General features: G+C 39.4%; 1 protein-coding gene across 4 annotated transcripts in view; it reads right to left on the bottom strand.

Moving 5' to 3' along the window:
• LOC126172103 (Golgi reassembly-stacking protein 2) overlaps window positions 1-25937 on the bottom strand; it is a 66616-nt gene that overhangs the window by 20393 nt on the left and 20286 nt on the right. For all 4 annotated transcript variants that reach the window (XM_049920854.1, XM_049920855.1, XM_049920853.1 and 1 more), the window contains exons 4-5: window positions 24062-24265; window positions 2045-2262 (exon numbers count right to left, since the gene is read on the bottom strand). In XM_049920854.1, the coding sequence (XP_049776811.1) occupies window positions 2045-2262; window positions 24062-24265 (422 nt within the window). The remainder of the gene's footprint in view (window positions 1-2044; window positions 2263-24061; window positions 24266-25937) is intronic.

The raw sequence follows: 25937 nt of genomic DNA, 5'->3' as shown, positions 1-25937 counted from the left end.
GTCGGGGTGGGGTGGGGGATAGGGGGTGGAAGAGCCACAGAAGAGTAAAAGACTCTTCAGGTGCACTGGAGGAGAGAAAGCATGTGTGAGGCTGAAGTGAGAGCAGAGGAGACCATAGAGGTGGGTAGGGGGCAAGGATTGTTGGAGGTTGAGGCCACAGTGGTTACAGGAACAATGGGTATGCTGCAAGTATAGTACCAACCTGCACAATTTAGTAAATCTGCTATTTGTGGGAAGATTACAGACTGTGAAGCAGTTGATGAAGTCAAGCACACTATGTTGCATGGTGTGATTGGTTACTGTGTGGTGTAGCTGCCTCCTGGCCACAGCCATTCTGGCAGACAAACAGCTTGTTGATGGTCATACCCACAGATTGCCACACAATGGTTTCAGCAATTTTGGTACACCACAAGCCTGCTTTCACAGGTGGTGCTGCCTTGATGGGGTAGGAAATGCCACTGATAAGACTTGGGTAAGTGGTAACGAGATGACATATGTGAACAGTTTTCACCTATGTCTTTTACATGGGCCTTAGGGCTAGGAATAGGGATGGCTAAGTCTACTGCCTCTGTTGGGTGGGTGGTGGAATACCACTATTGAAAGGGTGAGGTGTATAAGGGGGAAGATATTTCTGATTTCAGGGCGCGATGAGAGATAGTATAAACACTGTCAGAGAATGTGGCAGCTGCTCCAGTCCTGGACGGTACTCTGTCATGAGGGATGTACTCCTTCATGGCTGACCAGCGGCTACGGAGGGTGACTAGGAAGATAAGGTGCGGGAGATTATTTATGGACAGGGAGGAGGACAGTAATATCTGTGAGAAGGGCTCGAGACTTTTGGCATATTTTGTGAGGAGCTGCTTGTCATTGCATGTGCAATGTCCATGGGTGGCTACACTGGAATTTCAAGGTGTGGAATGGGTGGCACCTGTAGAAATGTAGATATCGTGCTGAGAGTTCTGATGAAGCCATCCATGAGGTAGAGTTTGATGAAATGGCCATGTCCGATATCTACATCCTTTCCCGATGTCACCCTTCTGTCCTTCCATCCTCCTAGCACATCTGCATAGACCTTTACACTTATCCGCTACTTAATCTCATCCCCCCACCCCCCTGCACAGCCTTCTGATGCTGCACCTTTTCTGTAACCCCACACCCACCCCAGCTAATTAAGCTAATTAGTGCAACTGGGCCTCAGCACCCAGACATGACAAATGTGATCTGCATGTGGAGCTGTGCTTGCTTGCACGTGTGTTCTCTACATCTAAAGGACAGTCTCCAATAACTTGGTCTACTTTGACATGTGCCTGTCTGTTGTTCAATGTCTCTTCTATGTAGAGAGTAGCAATCTATTCTAATTCATATTCCTGTTACCACTGAAACTTAAATACCACATCTGTTCCACAACATTAACATTCTATATTCAATTACAACAGCAGTGATGTATGACCAAACATCTTTCTTTATTTCATTAGTATTTTAAACAATCTACAAGAGCATCTATAGTGTGCCAATAATATTACAGTAGAAAGTAATGAATACAAGAGTAAATTTGTAACGAGACTACCAGTACATGGTTCAATCATGTTCATAAATTTGGAAGCAAGTGAGTTTAACTATAAACTTGATCACATGAATAATTTTCTTTCGTGATTGAATATTTTTAGGCAATGTGTGGAAGGGCATCCAACAAAGTGATGTCCAGGTTGAAGCCTCACCTTCAAAGACCCCACAATCATGATGATATTAATGAAATGTGTGAATAACTCTCTCTCTCTCTCTCTCTCTCTCTCTCTCTCTGTGTGTGTGTGTGTGTGTGTGTGTGTGTGTGTGTGTGTGAGAGAGAGAGAGAGAGAGAGAGAGAGAGGGAGGGAGGGAGGGAGAGAGAGAGAGAGAGAGAGAGAGAGAGAGAGAGAGGGAGAGAGGGAGAGAGGGAGAGAGGGGGAGAGAGAGAGAGAGAGAGAGAGAGAGAGAGAGAGAGAGAGAGAGAGAGTACTGTTAGGCTTGTATTATGGAACTACATACTACATAACATGTTACAAACCTTCCTTGTCCTCCCCACTGAGAATTTGGGGTTATGGTGACTTCTCGGCACGAGTCCTCTGCTGTGTTGTACACATAAAGTTTCAGAGGACGGCCTTCGTGTGCTTCTATAAGTGTAAACAGGTCTTCTGTTTCATGTAGTACGGAATCTGCTCCAATGATATAGTCAGTGAATGGCCTTAATCCAGCAATTTCTGCTGGTGACTGTGGGTTAACTTCCTGTAAAAGTTAATATGAAATCATTTATTAATATTCACATTATATAACCAATACGTCAAAAATTTCTTAAATTGGTAGAGTAATTGAAAACTGATTCTTTGAGAAAATTGAAAATGTTGTTTTATTTGTCAAATATAAATGTAAACACTATGAAAACAAATAAATACACTCACACAAACACACAAATTAATTTGAGTTGAAATGACTGTCTAGTCTCCTCCTCCATCTTTCCGTCTTCATACTATGTTCCTCTCTCCACTCAGTTCAGATCTTCTCTCTTCATCACACATTTCATCACTTCAATGATCCACCTGTCTCTTGGTCCTCCTCTAAGTCTCTTGCTCCTATTGCACCTTAGGTATGCTGCTTAACTCTCATTCTTTTAACACACTCATACCATCTTCATTTGGTCATTTCTATGGTTGTTCCTCTGTCTATCCATTCTAGTAGTACTATTATGCTTGTTTGAAATTTCATCTTGCACGCCTATACCTGCTCACTTGCCTTTTTTTCATTACCAATGTTTCTGATGCACATGTATTGCTATTGTTGGTGTTGTGTGGTTTTCAGTCCGAAGACTCGCTTGATGCAGCTCTCCATGCTACTCTATTCTTTGCGAGCTGCTTCATCTCTGAATAACAACTGCAACCTACATCCTTCTGAATCTACTTATTCTGATCCGCTCTTGGTCTCTCTCTCTCTGATTTTTACCCATGACCCTTGCGTCCTCCAGTACTAAACCGATGATCCCTTGATGTATCAGAATATGTCCTGTCCCATCAACTGGTCCCTCCTTTTGGTCAAATGGTGACACATATGTACTGTCTCCCCAATTCTGTTCAGTATCTCCTAATTAGTTACGTGATCAATCCATATAATCTTCAATTTTCTTCTACAGCACCACATTTCGACAGCTTCTATTCTCTCTCTAAGTTAACTGTTTACCATCCGTGTTTCACCTCCACACATGGCTACACTCCAGACAATACCTTCAGAAAGAGTTCCTCACACTTAAATCTGTATTCAGAGTTAACAAATTTCTCTTCTTCAGAAATGCTTTTCGCCACTGCCAGTCTACATTTTATATCCTCTCTACTTCAGCCATCATCAGTTATATTGTTGCCAAAATAGCAAAACTCCTCTACTACTTTAACCATCTCGTTTCCTATCTGATTCGCTTAGCATCACCTGATTTAATTTGACAACATTCCACTATCCTTGTTTTGCTTTTGCTGATCTTCAGCTTATATCCTCCTTCAAAGGCACTGTCCGTTCCATTCCACTGCTCTTTCAAGTCCTTTTCTGTTTCTGACAGAATCACAATGTCATGCCTTTATTTTGCCATTGATGCAGTCCCACATTTTGCTTATTCTACACACATTCGCATAGTGAACTGTGATGTACTGTACTTTTCTCTTCCCATCAGTTTTTCAATTGGAGCCAAAGATTTGGTATTTTGGGAAACTACTGTATAAGCAATTACATCGTTCCACATTGCTGCTCCCTGATGTTAATTTTTACTAGACAATGATCTTGTATGTTCTGTAGAATATTATGCCTAAGTATATAGTCTGGGCCCATAAACAGTCAGCAGAGTAGTTAACTGACCGTATCTGACTGGGACAAAGAAATTTATTCTTTGGTTTTTGATTTGTTTTAGGGCGCAAACACAAGTAAGGTCATATGTAGAACATGAAGATGAAAAAGGAGATAAAAGCGACTACACATTAAGCCCAATCGACAGAAAGAAAAAGAGCTAAAAACGGGGACTTTCTCTTGTAGAAAGGGCCATAAAATGCACCATAGAGGCAATGGAGGTCCTGAACTAAAGATTAAATGTCCTTCACCATATTGTTACAACAGATAAAAAGTAAAATGCGGTCAAGAAGCTGCACGTCATTCACTAAAACAGCAAATAACTCAGATGGCAAACATAAATTAGAATTTAGGTTGTCACAAAAAGTGCATTCTGCCAGGAAATAGCAGACCGTCAAATGTTTAGGGCAATGAGCACAAAGCGGTGGGGAGCACCACTTAACAAATCGTGATGGCTAAAAAGACAAACTAGCTAAAATGATCTCATGGCGAGAGGTGGTCACCCATGCCGCTGGGAGAGGCTTAATAAACCAGAGCTTGTTCCCATGAAGGGAGAACCAGTGGTGATGCAAAAGTGACTCCACCTGCTAACAGATGGTAACACAGAGATCAACAGACAGAGTGTCAGAACTAGTGGGTTGAGGTACGAGGACTGCAGCCTTGGTAGCAGCGTCAGCAGCATCGTTTCCTGTCCGACCGACGTGACCAGGAACTCTAATAAATATCACACTAGCACAATTCAAGAGCGAGCAAGTGACAGCTTTCCTGAACCTGTTGCGCTAAGGGATGGATGGTGTACGAACAGTACACAGAAGCTTTGACAGACAAGAGAGAATCGGAGCAGACGTCACAATTGAAAAGCCTGTGTTGCCGGATGTACTGCGTGGCCTGATACAGGGCAAAGAGCTCTCCAGTAAATACTGACCAGTGTTCCAGAAGTTGATACCAAAAAATGTCAGTACCAATGATGAAGGCACACCCGACACTACAGTCAGTTTGAGAGTAGTCAGTGTACCTAAACGTACTATCGCGAAGATCTGTGTGAAGGTCGTGAAACTGAAGGCCATAGAGTGAGGCTTGAGTAGTGTCCTTAGGAAGCGAATGAAGGCCAAGGTGAACATGGGCAGACGCATGAATGGTTTCGCACCCATCAGTAAAGTGACAGCTAGCATGAAGTTAAGCTGCCGGAGCAAGAGCTGAAAGAACTCCAGGAGGTAACAGAGAAGAGATCCGCATCCCATACTGCTGGTCAAAGGAGACATCGAAGGAGGAGGCATAGGAGGGGTGACCACAACCGAGCTAATGTAAAAGGTGCCACTGTCCAAAAAGGTGCCACAATGGTGGATTTACAGAGATGACTTAACATCAACTGCCTTGCAGATGTATAAATGAAACATCAACAGTCTAGTTTCAAATGGACAACGGGTTGGTATAAACAGAGGAGAGTGGTCCAATCCACTCCCCAAGAACTACTGGTGAGGACACGTAGGACATTGTGCAACTGGATACAGCAGGTGGCAAGGTAACATGTGGGAGGACCAAGAAAGTTTACTATAAAGCCTGATCCCCAGGAATTTTGTAATTTCAATAACAGAAAAGCAATATGCCCAAGATATAAAGGCGGTAGACGAAACCATTCTGTTACCAGAAATTCATACAAATGGTTTTGTCAGTCAAAACGCCAAAGACATTGTCAATTTTCCATGACTAAAGATTATCAAGACAATACTGAGGATGCTGCTCAAGGAGGCAAGTACATGGAGAACTGCTATGAATGGCAAAGTCGTCAGTGAAAAGGGAGCAGGAAATGCCCGGTGGGAGAGAGACCACACTATGGTTACTGATGATAGCAAAGAGGACAATGCTCAGCACGGAACCCTAAGGCTCACTGTTTTCCTGGATAAAGGTGTTCGACTAAGCAGAACCCACATGTACCTTGAAAACTTGTTCTCTTTAAAATTCCTGAAGGAAATTGGGCAGGTGGCCTAGGAAGCTCTATGTGTAGAGAATACAGAGGATACCAGTCCTCCAGCAGGTGTCTTAGGCTTTCTACAAATCAACAACCATTGCCATAATCTGGAAGGTCCACAGAAAACCAGTCATGACATGTATTTATATTAAATGTGAAGAAATTCCTCTAGCTGTATTTAAGGTGTCGATTTTATTTTGGCAACTAGTTTCAACGTTGTAATGTCATCTTCAGGCCCATACACTTGTTGACGTCAACTGCATGCGGCTGATACTAGAAGTCAGTGGTGAGATACGGACGTGCTCCGTGTAGAAGGTGCTTAGTTCACCTTGTGAACACAGCTAGCGAGAGAAATGGGGCAGTAGCTAGAAGGAAGGTGTTTGTCCTTACTGGGCTTAGGTATGGGTATGACAGTGGCTTCACACCAGCATCTGGGAATCGTGTCCTCTGCCCAGATGCGGTTGTACACATTATGCAGGAAGTGCTTGCCTGTAAGAGAAAGATGCTGCAACATCTGAATGTGAACATCGTCTGGATCTGGGACAATCAGGATGAAGTGAGAGCATGATCTAGTTCCCTAATAGTAAAGCCAGAATTGTCTTAATAGAACTGTTAAATGAAATCAAGCTAGCTGTTTTGGTATCCTGAAGAACGCGACAAGACTGAGCATGCAACTATTTATAACCAATACAATTTGCCATTGTAGGATGACGATTAAAAATGTGGAGAGCATGTCTCCGCACGTTAACTGCATCACGGCATATGTCAATCTACCAAGGGACTGCGACACGGTACAGTGAGGATGAAGTGCGAGGAATCGAACATAACATCTGTAAGGTATTCTACCTGGTCAACACAACTGAGGAAATAATGACCGTTGAAAGTCATCATGAAGGAGTAAAGCCTCCAGTCAACCTTAGATGGCTGCCATTTAAATTTCTACACAGGTGGATTGGGAGTCAGCAAATGGATAGCACATGGGAAATGGTTGCTCGAGTATGTGTCAGAAAGAACGGACCACTCGAGACGATGGGTAAGCTGGAGAGTGCAGAATGAGAGGTCCAAATGGGAATGTGTGTGCATGGTGTCTGAAAGGAATGTTGGTGCTCCAATGTTAAGGTAGATGAGGTTGAGTTGACTGAGAAGGTCAGCCAAGAGGGCACCTCTCAGACAAGATCAGGGAGAGTCCCAAAGGGGATGGTGCACATTGAAGGCACTGAACAGAAGTAAGGGGCGAGGTAGCTGCTCAATAAGCTGGAGGAAGTCGGCCCTGGTGACACCGAATGACAAGACGGATGTAAACGGTATAAATAAAAAAGGTAAAGTGAGGAAGGAAAATGTGGACTGCAACAGCTTGCAGCAAATATTTACAGACATTGACTATGAATGTCATCCTGGATGAGCAGCATGACTCCCCATGAGATGAAATGCCATCCTTGGGAGGAAAGTCAAAGCAAACTGGAAAGAAATGGGAGAGGTCAAAACAGTCATGAGGACGTAATTTTGTTTCCTGGAGGCAGAGAACAAGTGGATGATGCGATTCCAGGAGCAGCCATAATTCCTCCTTGTTGGATCTAAGGCTGTGAATGTTCCATTGGAGGACACTCATGACATGGAAATGGAAGGAGGGAAAAAATGAAGGTGTGTCATCTCAACGGCTGCCAAGTGCTAGCCTTCCAAGACACTCTGCTACAGGGTGCAGAGGCTAGATGACCCTGCTCCATTACATCTACAGAGGCATTGGCATTCTGCCTCGGTTGGTCTGCGGAGTCCAGGGCAGAAAAAGGAGAAGACCATTTGTCTTTGATTTCTTGGAGTCTTTGCGGTTGGCAGATGACGATTCAGATGTTTGTTGGTTGGAGGAACGTAAAAAGCCTTCGCAGGTGTATTGCTTCTATCCTTTTCAGCCTGCTCATAGGGAAGCAGGTGATTTTGCCACATGAGGCAAAATCTGGTAGCTTGTTAGACAGCTGGAGGAGGAGACGGGAATACTATTGTGGTGCTGGGCAATTTTATAACTGCAGTGCTGAATTTGAGATCACATGTCTACGTGGCCACGTCCTTAATGGGGTGAAATGTAGCAAGAATGGTACCGTAAGTTCCAGACTGTAAAACGCAGGGTTTCCGACTAGACAACTTGTGAGCAACAGGGTAAGGCACTTTTTCCTTCTCCTGGACAGCTCGCTCGTTGAGATACATGGGATGATCTTGGGAGGAAGCTGCATCGTCACCATTGTAACTGATACAGGAGGGAGAAGGAGATGGACAATCACTCTCATGAGCATCCCTACCACATGTACACATTTTGCCAGATGTCGCCAGGACACTGAGTGCGGTTGTAATGATGACACTGATAGCAGCATATTGGGTTTGGAATGTTAAGTCGGACTGTGATAACTTCATACCTGCTTTGATCTTCAATGGAAGCACTGCAATATGAACAGTGAGAAAAAGAGTGCGTGTGGACACTAAAGATGCATCTACCTTTTTCATCACTGCAATGATGCCCTGATCAGAGAGGTATGTTTGGACTTTTGACTCGGTCAGACCATTGAGCAGCCTAGTGTAAAAACACCACACGAGGAATTGAGCATTTGATGGGCCTCGAAATGAGCAGAATAGTCATGGAGGAGCTAAGCTGCAAGCAGTTGTTGTGCTTGAGAATCACAAGTAGTCTCCAAAAGGAAAGTGCCACTGTGTAAATGAGAGCACGATTTCACAGGGCCGGCAACTGCATCAACACTTTTCTAAATAATAAACACATTAACAATAGCCAAGGACTGACCATCTTCAGTATGAAGAACCGAGGTGCAGCCTCATTCTGTTTACGTTTAGTAGACGTAGATTGAGAAGTTGATGTTTGGCTCACTGGGAGAAAATCCCCATGACTTCCAGCATTTCCGATAGCATGCTCCTACCAACTGGGGGGCCCACCTTGGGGGGGGAGGGGAACTCACCCACCTTAGGTGATTGTCTCAACTCACGTCACACCTCATGAACACCTGACAGAGGAACAAATTGGCAATTTGGGAAGTTAAGAGCTCACGCAATCACCCCTCTCTGGGTCTGGCCTGTACCAGGGGGTATGTGCAAAAACTACCTGTCGACATGGGTTGGGAATTACACGTTACGCAGACACCTGTTACACATCAGATGCATGAATTGGCCTTCAGGAGTGTGCAAGGAGGAAGAAGAAAAAGAGGAACCTCAAACACCACAGTGGAGGAAGGGTAGGACAGACATGTAGCACGGAAGGAAAAAGATGCTGCAAAGGCTGGGGCCCCATGGTAGCCAAGCATGAACTCGCCGAAGAGTGGTGAGCCTCCAGGGGGAAACAAATTTGCTGCATACTCATTAACAGGTTGAAATTACCATGACCTCCTGTATGATAAAATACATGGAGTGAAGACATACAGGGTCCATGGCTAGACCATAGCAATGCAAGAACGTACTTCAATAAGTAAAGTGTAGTTTCTAAATTTTCGCAATTTTAGTAATTTTTTACCAATTTCATCAATATTCTTGTTGCTTACTGCTATTTGGCACCCTGCAGTTCTCTAACTGCCATGGTGCATATCACAGCATTATTTTTCCTTCATTTTGTGGCAACAATTTTTAACTTTTAAACCTACAATCCCTTAGTTGACCCCTCCACCCCCCCAAAAAAAGAGAATGTCTTATCTTGCGTCACTGACAATAAAGATGCTTGAAGACACATATTTCAGTTCTTCACCAGTAAGAACTATCATAAAAATGCACACACAGTTTCTTCACCAGTAAGAACTATCATAAAAATGCACACACAGTTAAATTCTACACCACACACACAGACAAAATAAAATTGATGACTATCAACATGTAATGGATCTGGGAGATGTGTTATTTTCTACCAGATTTGTCGATACCAAATTGTAAATGTTTTCTTATATTTTTGTCAGAATTTTTTTATTGCAATTTGCCTTACTATATGTTAATTTACTTATATTTTTGAGAGTCAAAGCATATTGATTACTATTAGTAAATGTGACGAAGAATATCAAAGAGCCTGATTACAAGTGGAAGCTTGTGTGTTGTGTAAAATGTCTTTGACGCTGGAGTCGTCTTTGACTGTACTCAGTCGGCAGTGAACTCGTGGTGTGTGTTGACAGTAGAACAATGTGCAGGTCGCCGTCATAATAATTTGGAAGTGAACAGAAAAAAATGAATTATGTTACCACTTTTTTTATATAAACTTTAAGAAGAAACCACATTCGAAGAAATGGTATTTGAAGCACCAAAAATGAAGCAAACGCATTGAACTAAATCATTTCTGCAGCCGACGAAACTGCATTGTGGAATCATACTTCCACTACACAACTGGAGCCAAGACAAATATCGCCTTGTAAACATTTCACGGAAAAGGTACTGTCACGAAATGCGGCAAATTTAAGTAAATAAAAAATAGTGAGCATATTTCAACTGGGGACTATAGCCGTGATATTGTGTTCACGAGATCTTCAACAGTGCTACGAGGAAGAAAATTTTTGTGTGTTAATACCAGTTTTTCCAGAATGTGTGTTACAGTATTTGTGTTCTTCGGGAAGTAAAAGTTTTGTAGAAGAAATGTTTCAGCAAAAAAATAAAAAAAATAAAAAAAAATAAAAATAATAATAATAATAATAATAATAATAACATAATTTTTGACAGAAGAAGTAATTTCAAGAATTTTGGTCAACAATCACATGGATGGAAAACGTGGATTGCAACAGTTCCAGATAAGTCACGAAACCCTCGTATTTTGTTAAAACAATATTTTTATCTTGTTTTGTATTGTTGTGTATAAATTTTTTTTCGCTTCACGATGACTTATAAGATTTTCGAGAGTATTGTGCCTAAAGTAGAAAATAGTAATTTAATAGACTTCGAAAATCAGGACAGGTCAAATGAAACAGAAAGAACCGTTCAATTTTATTTAAAAAGTTTTCTTGTAAATTTCACGAAAGAAATTAAACAATCAGTTGACGACAATGTGATCTTTCGAACAGAGTTGGCAGTGTTGAGGAAAAAATTGAATCTGTGGAAGCAAAAGTAAATGAAATTGATGGTAAATTGGGCGATGAAATTAATACTGTAAAAAATGAGTTACTGGTGGATAGGGAAAGAAATTTAATTGATTTTAATGAGATAAAAGGGGAAATTAAAAATTTGGATGAGAACACAAAAGTTTTAGTAAAAAATGTAGAAGAAAAAACTGACAATCGTTTGGCTACTCTAGAAAATAAAGTAGAATTCAATGATTTAGAAAACAAAAAATCTGTCAAAGAACTTAGCGAAAAACTTGAAAGTTTTGACATTGAATTTCAAAGCAAAAATCACAATGTCAACACATGTAATCTTGTATCTAATATTCCAGTGAAGCACTTTTCGGTAGATGGACCCTTACATCCCATTGATTTTATACAGTATTGTAAGGATTGTTTTTTACCTCACTCACCAGATGATATGAAAATTAAATTTGTGAAAAAATTCTTGGAAGGGGAAACTTTGACTTGGGCAAACCAGATTGTAGCTTTGGGGATGACCTTTTCAGAATTTGAATCAAAATTTCTGGAAAATTTTTGGGATGATCTTAAACAAACTAGAATCAAAAGTGAATTTTTGAAACAATTTTGCAAAAGTGAACTTCAAAAACTTGTTCATTTAACAAAACCTTTGGATGACTTGATCAAAATTGATACCTTAAAGAGAAGATTGCCATCAGCAATGCAGTTGAGTTTAGTTCATTGTCCTGATAGTAATGTAGAGCAGTTTCTCAATTATATTGAAAAGTTGGATAGGGTAACAACAAGAACACACAGTGGGTTTACTCAGAAAGGCAATGGTCAAAATTGGGGAAATGATAACTTTCAAAAATGGGAACAAAACAATTATCATGGTGTCAGTCAAAATTCAGGGGGATATAACAATTTTCAAAAGAAGGACCATAATTTTCATCCAAAACAAGAACAACATTTTTGCGGAAATAATCAACAAAATAGAGAATACTTTAGGGATCAAAATCACAGAAATTTTGCTAGAGGTCAGTACAACAGAAACTACCAACAACCAGGTAATTATGGCATAGGAATGGGAACAGAAATGTTGATCAGAGACATTGGCAGAACCACAATCAGCAGTTCAAACAGGAACCAGTTGTAATTCAGGAATTAAAAAACAAGTAGAAGCCCCCTTGAAGGTCCGCAAGGTTGAGGCAGAAGGTGAGCATGATGAAAGGACCAATGGATGTGACAATCATAAACCCAAACATGACAGTTCCATACCTAAGCTATCACATGAGGTCATTAGTTGTTACTTTTGAAGAAATTTTAAGAGGAAAATAATGATGATATTGATAAAGATAAAATTTTCAGTACACAAGAACATACAGTAGATAAAAGTAATTGTGATTCATTTAATTTGACAGAGTTTTATACTTGGGCAGAAAAGAACAACACTTTGTCAGATGATGTAATTTGTAGTAGTTCAGAGACATGTGTGAATGAAAGAGAGAATGCATGCTGTGAGAATGAAAATAATGGTGAAAGGGATCTGGTAACTTTAGAAAGGGGAAATAATATTTTAGGGGATAATTTGAATGTGTATGACCTGAATATGTATAATGATAATGATGTTGATGATAAAGTTGATAATGATGGTAATGGTATTGATGATGATGTTGTTGAGGAAAGGTGTTTCATTAGTTCAAATAGGGAGTTGGGTATACACATGGTTGAAAATGGATTAAATAGTGAGAAAAGTACAGAAATTCCCGGGGATGTTACCAGGATGAATAAGGCTCACAAGCTGGGTGTATGTGAAAGTGTGAATTTTGATGTTGTTGGTAAAGAATCTGACTACACAAATAATGATGACACATGTATAACTTCTAGCCTAAGTGAAACTTTTACAGATACTAATGACAAACACAAGTTTCTTATGAATCTATGGCTGAACAGTGAAACTATTTCTTTTGACAAGAACTTTAGAAAGATGCTTATTAATGTATGTGAAACTGTATGTCCTGAGTGGTGGAAAAAGATGAGATATTTTATTTTTGAAAAGCTGAAGGATAAGTACTTCAATAGTATACAATGTGATTTGGATGAAAATTCTTGGCTATTTGAGATAATGACAATTTTTTATCTTGTGCAAATTTTATAACTGTGACAAATAATACATATGGTATACCGTATGATTCTGATAAGTATAGGTTTGGGGAAATTTAAAGTGATTTATTACATGAGGATACAGGTTCTGAGAAAGGTGATGAATTTTGCAGTCCTTATATAAAAGTTCAAATTGGGTCATGGATTGGTAAATGTTTAATTGATACAGGAAGTGAGATCTCGGGAATATCTGAAAGGTTAAGCAAGAAATTGAAAGTGGGGAAAGATTTTGTTGAAATTCCAGTTGTTGGGGTAAAGATAAAAGGTGCTACTGGGAAGAGCAGTAAATTGGTAAAAAGCCAGGCTTTAGTGACATTTTTAATTGAAGGCAAGTTGTTCACACATGGATGTTTTGTAATTCAGGAATTTAATGAGGATTTTCTTTTGGGTATGAATTGGATAGTAAAAGTAAATACAGCATTTGATTGGGTTGGAAGAAAACTTTTGATAGAAACTAGTGAAAGGGAATACATTCAGACAAATTTTGTGAACACACTTGGTGATCAGAGTAATGGAAACTTTGACAGTATCAATTTACTAAAAGAAAACAGATTGGAGAATATTGAAACTCATAGATTTGATACTGATGAAGTTGAATTTGGGAATTTAGTAAATTTGAAAATTTCAGAAACACAAAATTTATCTGGGGAGAAAAAACAACATTTAGAAAATCTGCTGTGGGAGTACAGTGATGTTTTCAGTGACATACCTGGTAGGGTAAAGGGTTATCAGTGTGAGCTTCAGGTAAAACATCATAAACCATTTTTCATAAAACCATACAGTATTGCAATATCAAAAAGACTTGCTGTTGAGAAAGAGCTGAAAAAGATGGAAGGATGTCATATAATAGGAAGGAGTATCAGTGCATATAATAATCCTCTAGCAGTAGTTTCGAAAAAAGATGGTGGAGTAAGATTGGTTTTGGACTCTAGACACTTAAACAAAATTTTGTTCAGACAGACAGACCATCCCGAAAATATTGATGAGTTACTCTATAAATTTACAGATATAAAATATATGTCAGGTTTGGATCTAACTTCGGGTTTTCATCAGGTACAACTTTCGGTTAATTCTAGAAAATATACTGCTTTCTTGTACAATGGTAAGAGTTACCAATATTGTGTTGTGCCACTTGGGTTAAATTCTTCTGTTTCTGAATTTATAAGAGCTTTATATCATGTACTGGGGCAAGAACTTGCATCTAAACTGATAATTTATGTAGATGACATTTTGGTTACAGGGCAAAATTGGGAGGAACATTTTTCGATTTTGAAGTCAGTTTGTAAAAAACTTAGAAAAGGGGGGATGACATTGAAATCAGAGAAATGTAAATTTGCAGTTTCTGAATTAAAACTTTTGGGTCATGTTGTCACAGACAAGGGAATTTTGGCAGATCCAGAAAAAATTAAAGCAATTTCAGAAATTCCTATTCCTAAGACTAAAAAACAATTAAAGCCGTTCTTTGGGTTATGCGGTTATTACCGAAAACATATAAGTGATCGGAGTCTGATTGCACCATGTTTAAGTCAGTTACTTAAGAAAAACACTGTTTGGGTTTGGGATAAAAGTTGTCAGGAAGAGTTTGATAAAATTAAGGAAGAGTTGAGGAAGCAACACTTATTACACAGACCTGATTTTAATTTACCATTTTGTTTGAACACTGATAGCAGTAATTATGGGCTTGGAGCAGAGTTATTTCAAGAAAGAGTAGAGAATGGAGTTAAGATACATTGTACCATAGAATTTGCAAGCAGAATGTTGCTCAAGCATGAGAAAAATTATAGTAACAGAAAAGGAACTTTTGGCAATTCGTTGGGCTTTTACAAAATTTAGAATTTACCTTATTGGACATAAAACCATAGTATTTTTGGATCACAAAGCTTTGAGTTACTTACAAGAGTGCAAATTATACCACAGTAGATTGACCAGATGGGCAATATTTCTGCAACAGTTTGACTTTGAAATCAAACACATAAAAGGTTCTGAGAATGTAGTAGCTGATTCGCTTTCACGGTTACCAATTGGGGAAGAAAAGGAGATTTTTGAACAAGAGGAGGAAAAGCAATTTAAAATTAGATACTTGAAAGGGGTGGAAAATGAGAAAACAATTAGAACTATGTGTAACAAAATTAGAAAAAATCAAAATTTAGATCAAAGTTGGAAATTAATCAAAGAATGTTTAGGCAAGAAGGGGTATGAGAAACTTGATAAATTTTACAAATTACATAAGGGGTTTTTATTTCGGAGAACAGATGTAGATTCTGATAATTGGAAACTGTGTTGGTCAGAGGCAGATGCTGAAAAGCTGATCATTTACATACATGAAAGTTTTGGTCATTGTGGGATACAGAAGTGCATTCAAAAGATACAAGAAAATGTTTATTTTTACAATATTGGAAAGAAGGTAAGAAAAGAATTGGCAACCTGTGACAAATGTCAGAGAGTTAAAGTGAGCAATCAAAGATGTGGTGGAGAGATGCAAAACATTATTCCAGAAAAACCTTTAGATCTTATTGCTGTGGACTTATATGGAATGTTACCAAAGAGTAAAGGTGGTCACTGTTACATATTTGTTATGGTAGATGTATTTTCAAAATTAATTAAACTATATCCAGTGAAAAAAGCTACTAGCCATGAAATTATAATAAAAATTGAAAGAGATTATTTCGCACAGGTGGGTAAACCAAAAGCTACATTATCAGATAATGGTTCACAGTTCACCTCTAAAATTTGGAAAAAAGTTTATTGAAAGATCAAAATTGAAGCATATACTTATATCTGTTTATTCTCCATCCACCAATTCTGCAGAAAGATATATGAGGGAAATTGGGAGACTTTGTAGAACCTATTGTAGCCATAAACATCCAACCTGGTTTGAGCACATTCGAAATTTTGAAGATATTATGAATAGCCTACAACATAGTTCCACAGGATTTTCACCGTATGAGATTATGTTTAATATTAGACCTCCAAATCTTATATCAGAACTTATTGACTTTCCTAAATGTACACCTTTAACTATGCAAGAGAGAGAAGATATTGTCAGGGAAACTATGAGGAAACATGGGAAAAGAGGAATAAAATACATAACAATAGGGTAAAATTAACCACTTTCAAAATTGGGGATCTTGTTCTGGTCAAATCTCATGAAAAATCAAAAAACTTCAGAAATTAAAAAAAATTCTTTGATATCTATATTGGGCCTTTTGAAGTCATAGAAAATCCACACCCTAATGCTTATCGTTCGGTGTACCCTAAGTCAAAGAAATTATTTGGTCTCAGGAATGTTGCCTCTTTGAAACTACACTCCTGGAAATGGAAAAAAGAACACATTGACACCGGTGTGTCAGACCCACCATACTTGCTCCGGACACTGCGAGAGGGCTGTACAAGCAATGATCACACGCACGGCACAGCGGACACACCAGGAACCGCGGTGTTGGCCGTCGAATGGCGCTACCTGCGCAGCATTTGTGCACCGCCGCCGTCAGTGTCAGCCAGTTTGCTGTGGCATACGGAGCTCCATCGCAGTCTTTAACACTGGTAGCAAGCCGCGACAGCGTGGACGTGAATCGTATGTGCAGTTGACGGACTTTGAGCGAGGGCGTATAGTGGGCATGCGGGAGGCCGGGTGGACGTACCGCCGAATTGCTCAACACGTGGGGCGTGAGGTCTCCACAGTACATCGATGTTGTCGCCAGTGGTCGGCGGAAGGTGCACGTGCCCGTCGACCTGGGACCGGAACGCAGCGACGCACGGATGCACGCCAAGACCGTAGGATCCTACGCAGTGCCGTAGGGGACCGCACCGCCACTTCCCAGCAAATTAGGGACACTGTTGCTCCTGGGGTATCGGCGAGGACCATTCGCAACCGTCTCCATGAAGCTGGGCTACGGTCCCGCACACCGTTAGGCTGTCTTCCGCTCACGCCCCAACATCGTGCAGCCCGCCTCCAGTGGTGTCGCGACAGGCGTGAATGGAGGGACGAATGGAGACGTGTCGTCTTCAGCGATGAGAGTCGCTTCTGCCTTGGTGCCAATGATGGTCGTATGCGTGTTTGGCGCCGTGCAGGTGAGCGCCACAATCAGGACTGCATATGACTGAGGCACACAGGGCCAACACCCGGCATCATGATGTGGGGAGCGATCTCCTACACTGGCCGTACACCACTGGTGATCGTCGAGGGGACACTGAATAGTGCACGGTACATCCAAACCGTCATCGAACCCATCGTTCTACCATTCCTAGACCGGCAAGGGAACTTGCTGTTCCAACAGGACAATGCACGTCCGCATGTATCCCGTGCCACCCAACGTGCTCTAGAAGGTGTAAGTCAACTACCCTGGCCAGCAAGATCACCGGATATGTCCCCCATTGAGCATGTTTGGGACTGGATGAAGCGTCGTCTCACGCGGTCTGCACGTCCAGCACGAACGCTGGTCCAACTGAGGCGCCAGGTGGAAATGGCATGGCAAGCCGTTCCACAGGACTACATCCAGCATCTCTACGACTGTCTCCATGGGAGAATAGCAGCCTGCATTGCTGCGAAAGGTGGATATACACTGTACTAGTGCCGACATTGTGCATGCTCTGTTGCCTGTGTTTATGTGCCTGTGGTTCTATCAGTGTTATCATGTGATGTATCTGACCCCAGGAATGTGTCAATAAAGTTTCCCCTTCCTGGGACAATGAATTCACGGTGTTCTTATTTCAATTTCCAGGAGTGTATATAAACAGAAATCATAATTTGAAAATTTAAATAACCTATTATCATCTAAAACAAAAGTCCTCCACTGGAATATGCTTGTTAGAACAAAACTACCTGTACAACCAAGTAAGTATATTTGCATGTATAAATTAATAATTTGAAATCACATGTTAATTGAAACTGATGAAAAAACACTATTGTAACAAAGAATGAGAGAAAGATTTATTTTTACTTTTTTACAAAAAAAAAGTCTCCACAGTGAGCATTTCCGAATTTTTCTAATTTTTGGAAGATAAGTCTTCCCTGTGGGTGAACGCATGCATGTGAGGACATGCATGCAAAGATATGTTTCAAAACCAATTTTAGGTAAAGCCTCATGATATATGAGCAATTTATTATTCTTTATACTGATGTTGTGGGGAGCGAAAGTACTCTTCACAAGAATGTGACTTGTAGTAATATTGTAGTAGAGAGGGAAGTGTACATAAATAATTGTAAAAAAATAAATAAAAATAAAAAAACAGGTAATACTGATGTATCTTTAGTTGTACTAAAAGAAAGAAAAGCATAAAAAATATATATATATAAAATTTAAAAAAAGAAAATCATAAGCAAAACAAAAAAAAAATACAAAATAAGAAAAAACCATGACAAAAAAATATATAAAATTTAAAAAATCAAAAGTAAAAAAAATATATAAAAGGCAAATATATAGGGAAAAAAAACACTACACTATATAAGTCCAGTATCATTTTTACTGTACAATATGTAAGCATAATGAAATTAACATTAATATGGAAAAAATTTAAATCTTATTCTAGGAAATGAGTTTTACCTTACTATTATTTTCAATCTGTATGCTGTATGTTAGAATATTTCTCATGTATGTTTTATACCATGTATATTTGTCATTTTAAATAATTTCTTTACTTGAATTTTTGTGTTTGAGATTGATGGGGAAGTATCATTTCAACAACAGCCAGTAACAAGTCCACAGATTCAAAGAGTCCAAATTTGGAAGAGGTTATCAGACTGCATCATTAATGTACTAATTGTGTAATACAGATACATTACTGAGTGTGGTCGGGACTTTGTTGTATATGTTCATAACAACAAAAGCCCTGGGGAGCAGTTGTAATGGATCTGGGAGATGTGTTATTTTCTACCGGATTTGTCGATACCAAATTGTAAATGTTTTCTTATATTTTTGTCAGAATTTTGTTATTGTGATTTGCCTTACTATATGTTAATTTACTTATATTTTTTCGAGAGTGAAAGCATATTGATTACTATTAGTAAATGTGACGAAGAATATCAAAGAGCCTAATTACAAGTGGAAGCTTGTGTGTTGTGTAAAATGTCTTTGACGCTGGAGTCGTCTTTGACTGTACTCAGTTGGCAGTGAACTCGTGGTGTGTGTTGACGGTAGAATAATGTGCAGGTCGCCGTCATAATAATATGGAAGTGAACAGAAAAAAATGAATTATGTTACTACTTTTTTCATATAAAATTTAAGAAGAAACCACATTCGAAGAAATGGTATTTGAAGCACCAAAAATGAGGCAAACGCATTGAACTAAGTCATTTCTGCAGCTGACGAAACTGCGTTGTGGAATCATACTTCCACTAGACAACTGAAGCCAAGACAAATATCGCCTTGTAAACATTTCACGGAAAATGTACTGTCATGAAATATGCCAAATTTAAGTAAATAAAAAATAGTGAGCATATTTCAAACATCTGAAACATGCCAAAGACCAAAGAAAGGATCAAGAGAGAATATGGTAAAATAATAATCATCCCATATCTCCTATTCCAGGTATATCAAAAGTGTATGAAAACCAGTTGCCATCCAGATTCAAAATTTTATTGAAGAGTATGATATTAGTTTGAAATCTTATTAATAAGATTAGCACATCATTAGACAATAAGCATAAACTTCATTTCATCCATTGCTGTCAGTGTTGCTTTGGTGATTGTTACCTTTTAAAATAATAAACAAGCTGCCTTCAGTCACAAATCACGGTTCATTTCAGGGCAATGCATTTTGAGTCCTAGGGGCTTGATCAGTCAAGTTTTTCCAATTTAGGTAAAACCTGTCCTGTTAAGATTACATGCGTATAATTATGAAGTAGCACCTTATGCATACAATTAATTGAAAACTGTAAAAAGTTCATGAAGTTCACCTTCTCTCCCATAAATAGGAGTAGAATTGTTGAAGGGAAAAATAAACTTGCTGAAACAATTGTTTATTACATGAGATATGTGGATGATACTATATCCCTTATCTGATGACAAAAGATGCACTTCAATTCACTCTATAATAAAGTAATGTCTTCTCTGAAAACTACCTTGAACAGATAGGAACCCCACTCACGATGGAAATATATTGGGTCTAATGGCAACAAAGAGACACGACTTCTTTGAGGATTCCGCATCAAAACTGGTATCGGTGATCATGACACAGTTGTGGCTACAATGATTACCTAAGTACAAAGGGCAACTATAACACACAGAAAGATTTATATATGTAGTAAACTACATAACAAATACGTAGTGTCATGTCTCATTGAGCAACTGGAAACTTTCAGCACAGGTCAGGAGCATGTATAGGAACTTTGGCTCAAGTTTAAAAGAAAGGAATAGCTGACCACACACTGGATACATATGTACCCAGTAGAACAGTTCATAATGGCAGGGAACCTCCATAGTATACAGTCACTGTAAAGAAATTTCCACAGAAACATAGATTACTGCATAACAGGTGAAAAACAAAATGTAGGGGGGAGAGATGCTGAATGAAACACATTTGGCTGTCAAGGGAGCAATGTGTGATGCCTTCAATGACTACCATAGCCGGATACTGTCAAATGAATTTCACAAAATCCCAAGAAATTCTGGTTATATGTAAAGGCTGTTAGTTGCACCAGCGTTAGTGTCCAGTCCCTAGCAGATGTGACAGGAACTGAAACTGAGGGTAGAAAAGTGAAAGATGAAACGCTCAACTCCATTTTCAAATGTTCCTTTACCATTAGAGTTGCCCCAATTTAATCATCATACCACTGAAAAGATGAATTAAATAAGCATTCGTGTCAGTGATTTTGAGAAACAGCTGAAATTATTACAACTGGACAAAGCTCCAGGTCCAGATGGAATCCCTGTCTGATTCTACACTGAGTTTGGCAGCTGAGTTAGCCCCTCTTGTCACTATAATCCATCGTAGATCCCTCGAACAAATAATCACGCCCAATTCTTGGAAAAAAGGCACAGATCACACCCGTCTACAAGAGTGGTAGCAGAAATGATCCACAAACTATCATCCAATATCCTTGACAATGATTTATTGTAGAATCTTAGAACATATTGTGAGTTCAAACATAATGAACAGAATGACCTCTTCAATCCCAACCAGCATGGTTTTCATGGCAACCAGGTAGATGCAGTATTTCTTGATTTCTGAAAAGCATTAGACTCATTAGTGCACCTATGCTTATTGTCAAAAGTATGATCATATGGCGTATAATGTGAAATTTGTGGCTGGATTGAGGACTTTTCAATAGGGAGGGCACAGCATGTTATTTTGGATGGTGAGTCATCGTCAGATGTAGAAGTAAGTTCGGGTGTGCCCCAGGGAAGTGTGTTGGGACCCTTGCTGTTCATGTAAATTAATGACATTGCATACAATACTAATAGTAAAATCAGGCTTTTCGCAGATGATGCAGTTATCTATATGAAGTACTATCTGAGAGAAGCTTCATAAATATTCAATCAGATCTTGATAAGATTTCAAGGTGGTGCAGAGACTGGGAACTTGCTTTAAATGTTCAGAAATGTACAATTTTGCACTTCACAAAATGAAAAAAAAGTAGTATTCTGTGACTATATATTAAGGAGTCAGTTCTGGAATCGGCCAACTCATACAAATGCCTGGGTGTACAACTTTGTAGGGATACGAAATGGAATGATTACATGGGTTTAGTCATGGGTAAAGCAGGTGGCAGACTTCAGTTTATTGGTAGAATACTGGGGAACTGCAATCAGTCTACAAAGGAGATTGCTTACAATCACTTGTGCGGCCCATTCTAGAATATTGTTCAAATGTGTGGGACCTTTACAAGATAGGACTACCAGCATATATTGAAAGTTTTCAGAGAAGGGCAGCACGAATGGTCACAGGTTTGTTTCATCCATGGGAGAGTGTCACAGAGATACTGGGGGAATAGAAATGGCAAACTCATGAAGACAGACTATCCCATGAGAGTGTATTAAAGTTTCAAGAACAGGCTTCAAATGATTTTTCTATAACCCACTACATATAGCTCACACAGGGATCATGAGAATAAGATTAGAATAATTGCTGCATGCACAGAGGCATTCGAACATTCTTCCCATGCTCCATATGCGAATAGAACATGAAGAAACCCTAATAACTGGTACAATGGGACGTACCTTCTGACATGCGCTTCATGCTGGTTTGTAGAGTACAGATGTGGATGTAGATATAGAAATTCCACAGTATAATACAAAACAAGTCAGTTGAAAAAATTTCTTCGACCTCACTACAGTTAATGAACAGCAAGAACATCGAAATACATGAATCACCACATCATCCAAACACAAATAAGTATGCTTCACTTAGATCCATGCTGAACAGTACACACACATTATCTTTAAAATCCAGATAACTGATACAAGAAAATCAAAGCACAATGCAATAAATAACAGTTATTCAATAAAATCAATTGACAAACTAACAAATAAAATAAAGGCCAACATTAGTTATAGAAATATGAATAAAGTTTCTGGAATCTTTTGTGACCTCACAAAAGGCTCTGACTTAGTAATCGTGCATTTCTTATCTACAAATGTAACAAGGGTAGTGTCCCATGTTGGCTTACTTCATACCAGTGCAATAGGGAATAAAGTGATTGTCTCTGCACATGCAGCAAATTATTCTTCCACAAAGTCAGTAACACATACTGTACCACAAGGATCTATTTTAGGACCTCCTACGTTTTTGTTCTACATTAATGACCTACCCATCAATGTAAGTGCCCCAAAAGCTTTTGCCAATTTTACACCTGCAATGAGGACGATGAGCCACGAAATATCCCTGCCATCGTCATCAATACAATAAATCCTCAAGAAACATGGTTTCAGCTCAGTGAATTAATCCTGAATATCCTAAAAAAAATGATATGATGCAGTGCAGAGGAAAAAAAAACACAAAATTAAAAATAACTCATAATAATCAAGACCTATAAGTGCACTGCGCAAAATATTTAGGATTAAATTCAGATAAGAATGTAAATTGGAATAAATATGTTTAGTATGTTGTAAACAAATTATGTGATTTTGCATTTGCAAAACAAATATTAGATAGTTGTCTGATATGGACACAAGAAAAATAGCATGTCGCAGCTACTTCCAATCAGTTATAAGGTACAGTATTGTTTTTTGGGGTAATTGCTCATACTGAAATTTCAGAAAATAATCATTAGAAACACGTGTCCTGTAAATCCAATGAATTCGTTTCACCTGTTAACTACACACCGGAAATTACAAATTCTTCCCTCCCTATAAACCTATGACACTATTATCTTTTTACAAAACAATTTACAATTATTCGAGGAAAACCTTTCCTGATCACTCATACTATATGACAATGCTGATTTCATGCGCCCTGCTCATTGTTTAAACTTATATTCTCGTACTCCACAGCACATGGGGAAAAAGCTACATGATCCTCTACTTCAGCAATTCTACTACTCACTCGAAGGTTTCATCAAGGATGAACAATATTTTGAGCAGGATGCAGTTTACAGATTTTTTCTTGTGTAAAGGTAGTTGTCTTTTCATAAAAAAGTTATAAAAATGTTTATAAATGGCTATGTCTTATTAACAGGATTTATGCATCAGTAAATTTGTATTACCCATTCTTGCAACATGTATCTTGCACTGTAATCAACTGATTAACATTTGTATCTTATAAGACAAATAAATCACATTTCACAATTGCGAATTAAACCATGTATTGTAGCCTGGCGATGTAATCTACAACTCTGTATCTCCTACTTTTCCAAGATTCTCCTTCCTTGAAAGTTAAGTAACAAATTATTCATCAAAACGTGGCTCTTTGAAAAATTCTACTGTGGCTATTCACTGACCATTGCTCTGTACTAAAGGATACTGTACTACAGCCACATATACTGAATGCAATAAATAGCAAACTCAATAAATGGGTGTGTTTCCAACTGACAGACTGGGTTCATATTTTTCTGTTAATTTTAAATAGCATATAATGATTACCAAAAACAAAGAATTGTGATTACTTCTACTTACCAGCACATGCCATACATTTTCATTTGCTCCCTCAAAGGAGCAAAATCTTATACTGACACCAAGTAAACCCTGGCCTCCCCAAGTAGTACTTGGTTCAATAGATACCTCACGGACAGACTGTGTCTTACTACTGTATACTGTCATTTGTAGCTTCTGGCCTATACCTTGCTTTAGCAGTTCTTTCAGTGTGTCATTATCCTGATCCTGCAATACAAGAAAAACAGGGTAAAATTAATTATATTTCTTGTGTGTGTGTGTGTGTGTGTGTGTGTGTGTGTGTGTGTGTGTGTGTGTGTGTGTGTGTGTGTGCGCAGTGTGCTGTTTCAGTAGTAAGTATAAATCATGTGTCCTGTCCCTTCACTTCTGTGAAAACTACTTCCGTCAAAGCCCTCATTGGTTTTGTTTTGTGGTAGGGGGGAGGGAAAAAAATGAGAGAGGCTCATATGCACCCACATCAGGACCATAGAATAGAAAGAGAGGCATTAAAGGCAACTACATGTTAACCCCAATCGGCAGAAAGAAAGTTAAACACAGGGACTTCCTCTTGTAGAAAGGGCCATAAAATACACAATAGAGGCAACAGAGGTCCTGAACTAAAGATCAAATGTCATTTGCCATATTGCTACAACGGCTAAAAAGAAAAACTTGGTCGAGAACATGCGTGTCGCTCGCTAAAACAGCTGATAACTCAGACAGCAAAACATAAATTAGAATGTAAGTGGTTACAAAAAGGGTATTCTGCCAGGAAATGGCGGACCATCAAAGGTTGAGGGCAATGAGCACAAAGTGGTGGGGGAGCACCACTTAACAAATCGCAATGGCTAAAAAGACAATGCTCGTTACACAACCTAGCTAAAATGATCTCCTCATGGCAAGAGGTGGTCATCCATACTGCTGGGAGAGGCTTCATAACCCAGAGCTTGGTCCCATGAAGGGAGGACCAGTGGTAATGCCAAAGTGACACCATCTGCTGACAGACAGCACACAGAGGTCATCAGAGGGACTGTCAGAACCAGCGGGTTGAGGTACGAGGACTGCAGCCTTGGTAGCAGTGTCAGTGGCTGCATTTCCTGTCAAACCGACAACACCAGGAACCCATATGAATATCACACTAGCTCCATCAAGAGTGAGCAGGTGTCAGCTTTCCTGGGCCCCTTGCACTAAGGGATGGATGGTGTACAGTACACAAAGGCTTTGAAGGGCACTGAGAGAATCTGAGTGGATGACGCAATTAAAAAGCCTGTGTCGCCAGATGCACTGCGTGGCCTGATGCAGGGCAAAGAGCTCTCCTGTAAATACTGACCAGTGTCCCGGAAAAAATGTCAGTACCAATGATGAAGGCACACCCGGCATCATGGTCAGTTCAAGAGCCATCAGTGTACACAAAGGTACTATCGCAAAGTTCCATGCGAAGATCATGAAACTGAAGGCCATAGAGCAAGGCTAGAGTAGTGTCCTTAGAAAGTGAATGAAGGCCAAGGTGAACACAGGCCACCGCACGAAGCCAAGGTGGTGAACGGTTCACACCCATCAGGAAAGTTGCGGCTAGCGTGAAGTTAAGCTGCCAGAGCTAGAGCCAAAAGTGAAGAAAAGAGAACAGAAGAGAAGAGAAGGATGCACCCACACTGGTGACCAAAGGAGTCATTGAAGAAGGAGGCATACGATGGGTGACCGCCCATGGCAGACAAATGGCATGCATATCTGCTGAGGAGAAAGTCACAGTGGTAGAACAGCAGTAGTTTGGCAGCTTTTGCATACAGACTCTCAACCAGGCTAGTGTAACAAGCGCCACTGGCCAAACGGATGCCATGATGGAGGGTTGTGTTGAGACAGCGTAAGAGAGACAGACGTGCAGATGTATAAATGAAACACCCAT

Source organism: Schistocerca cancellata, chromosome 1 (genome assembly GCF_023864275.1).
Source record: "Schistocerca cancellata isolate TAMUIC-IGC-003103 chromosome 1, iqSchCanc2.1, whole genome shotgun sequence".
Taxonomy (NCBI): Eukaryota; Metazoa; Arthropoda; class Insecta; order Orthoptera; family Acrididae; genus Schistocerca; species Schistocerca cancellata.
The sequence above is the reverse complement of the archived record's forward strand: the minus strand, read 5'-3'. Positions and strand labels throughout refer to the sequence as shown.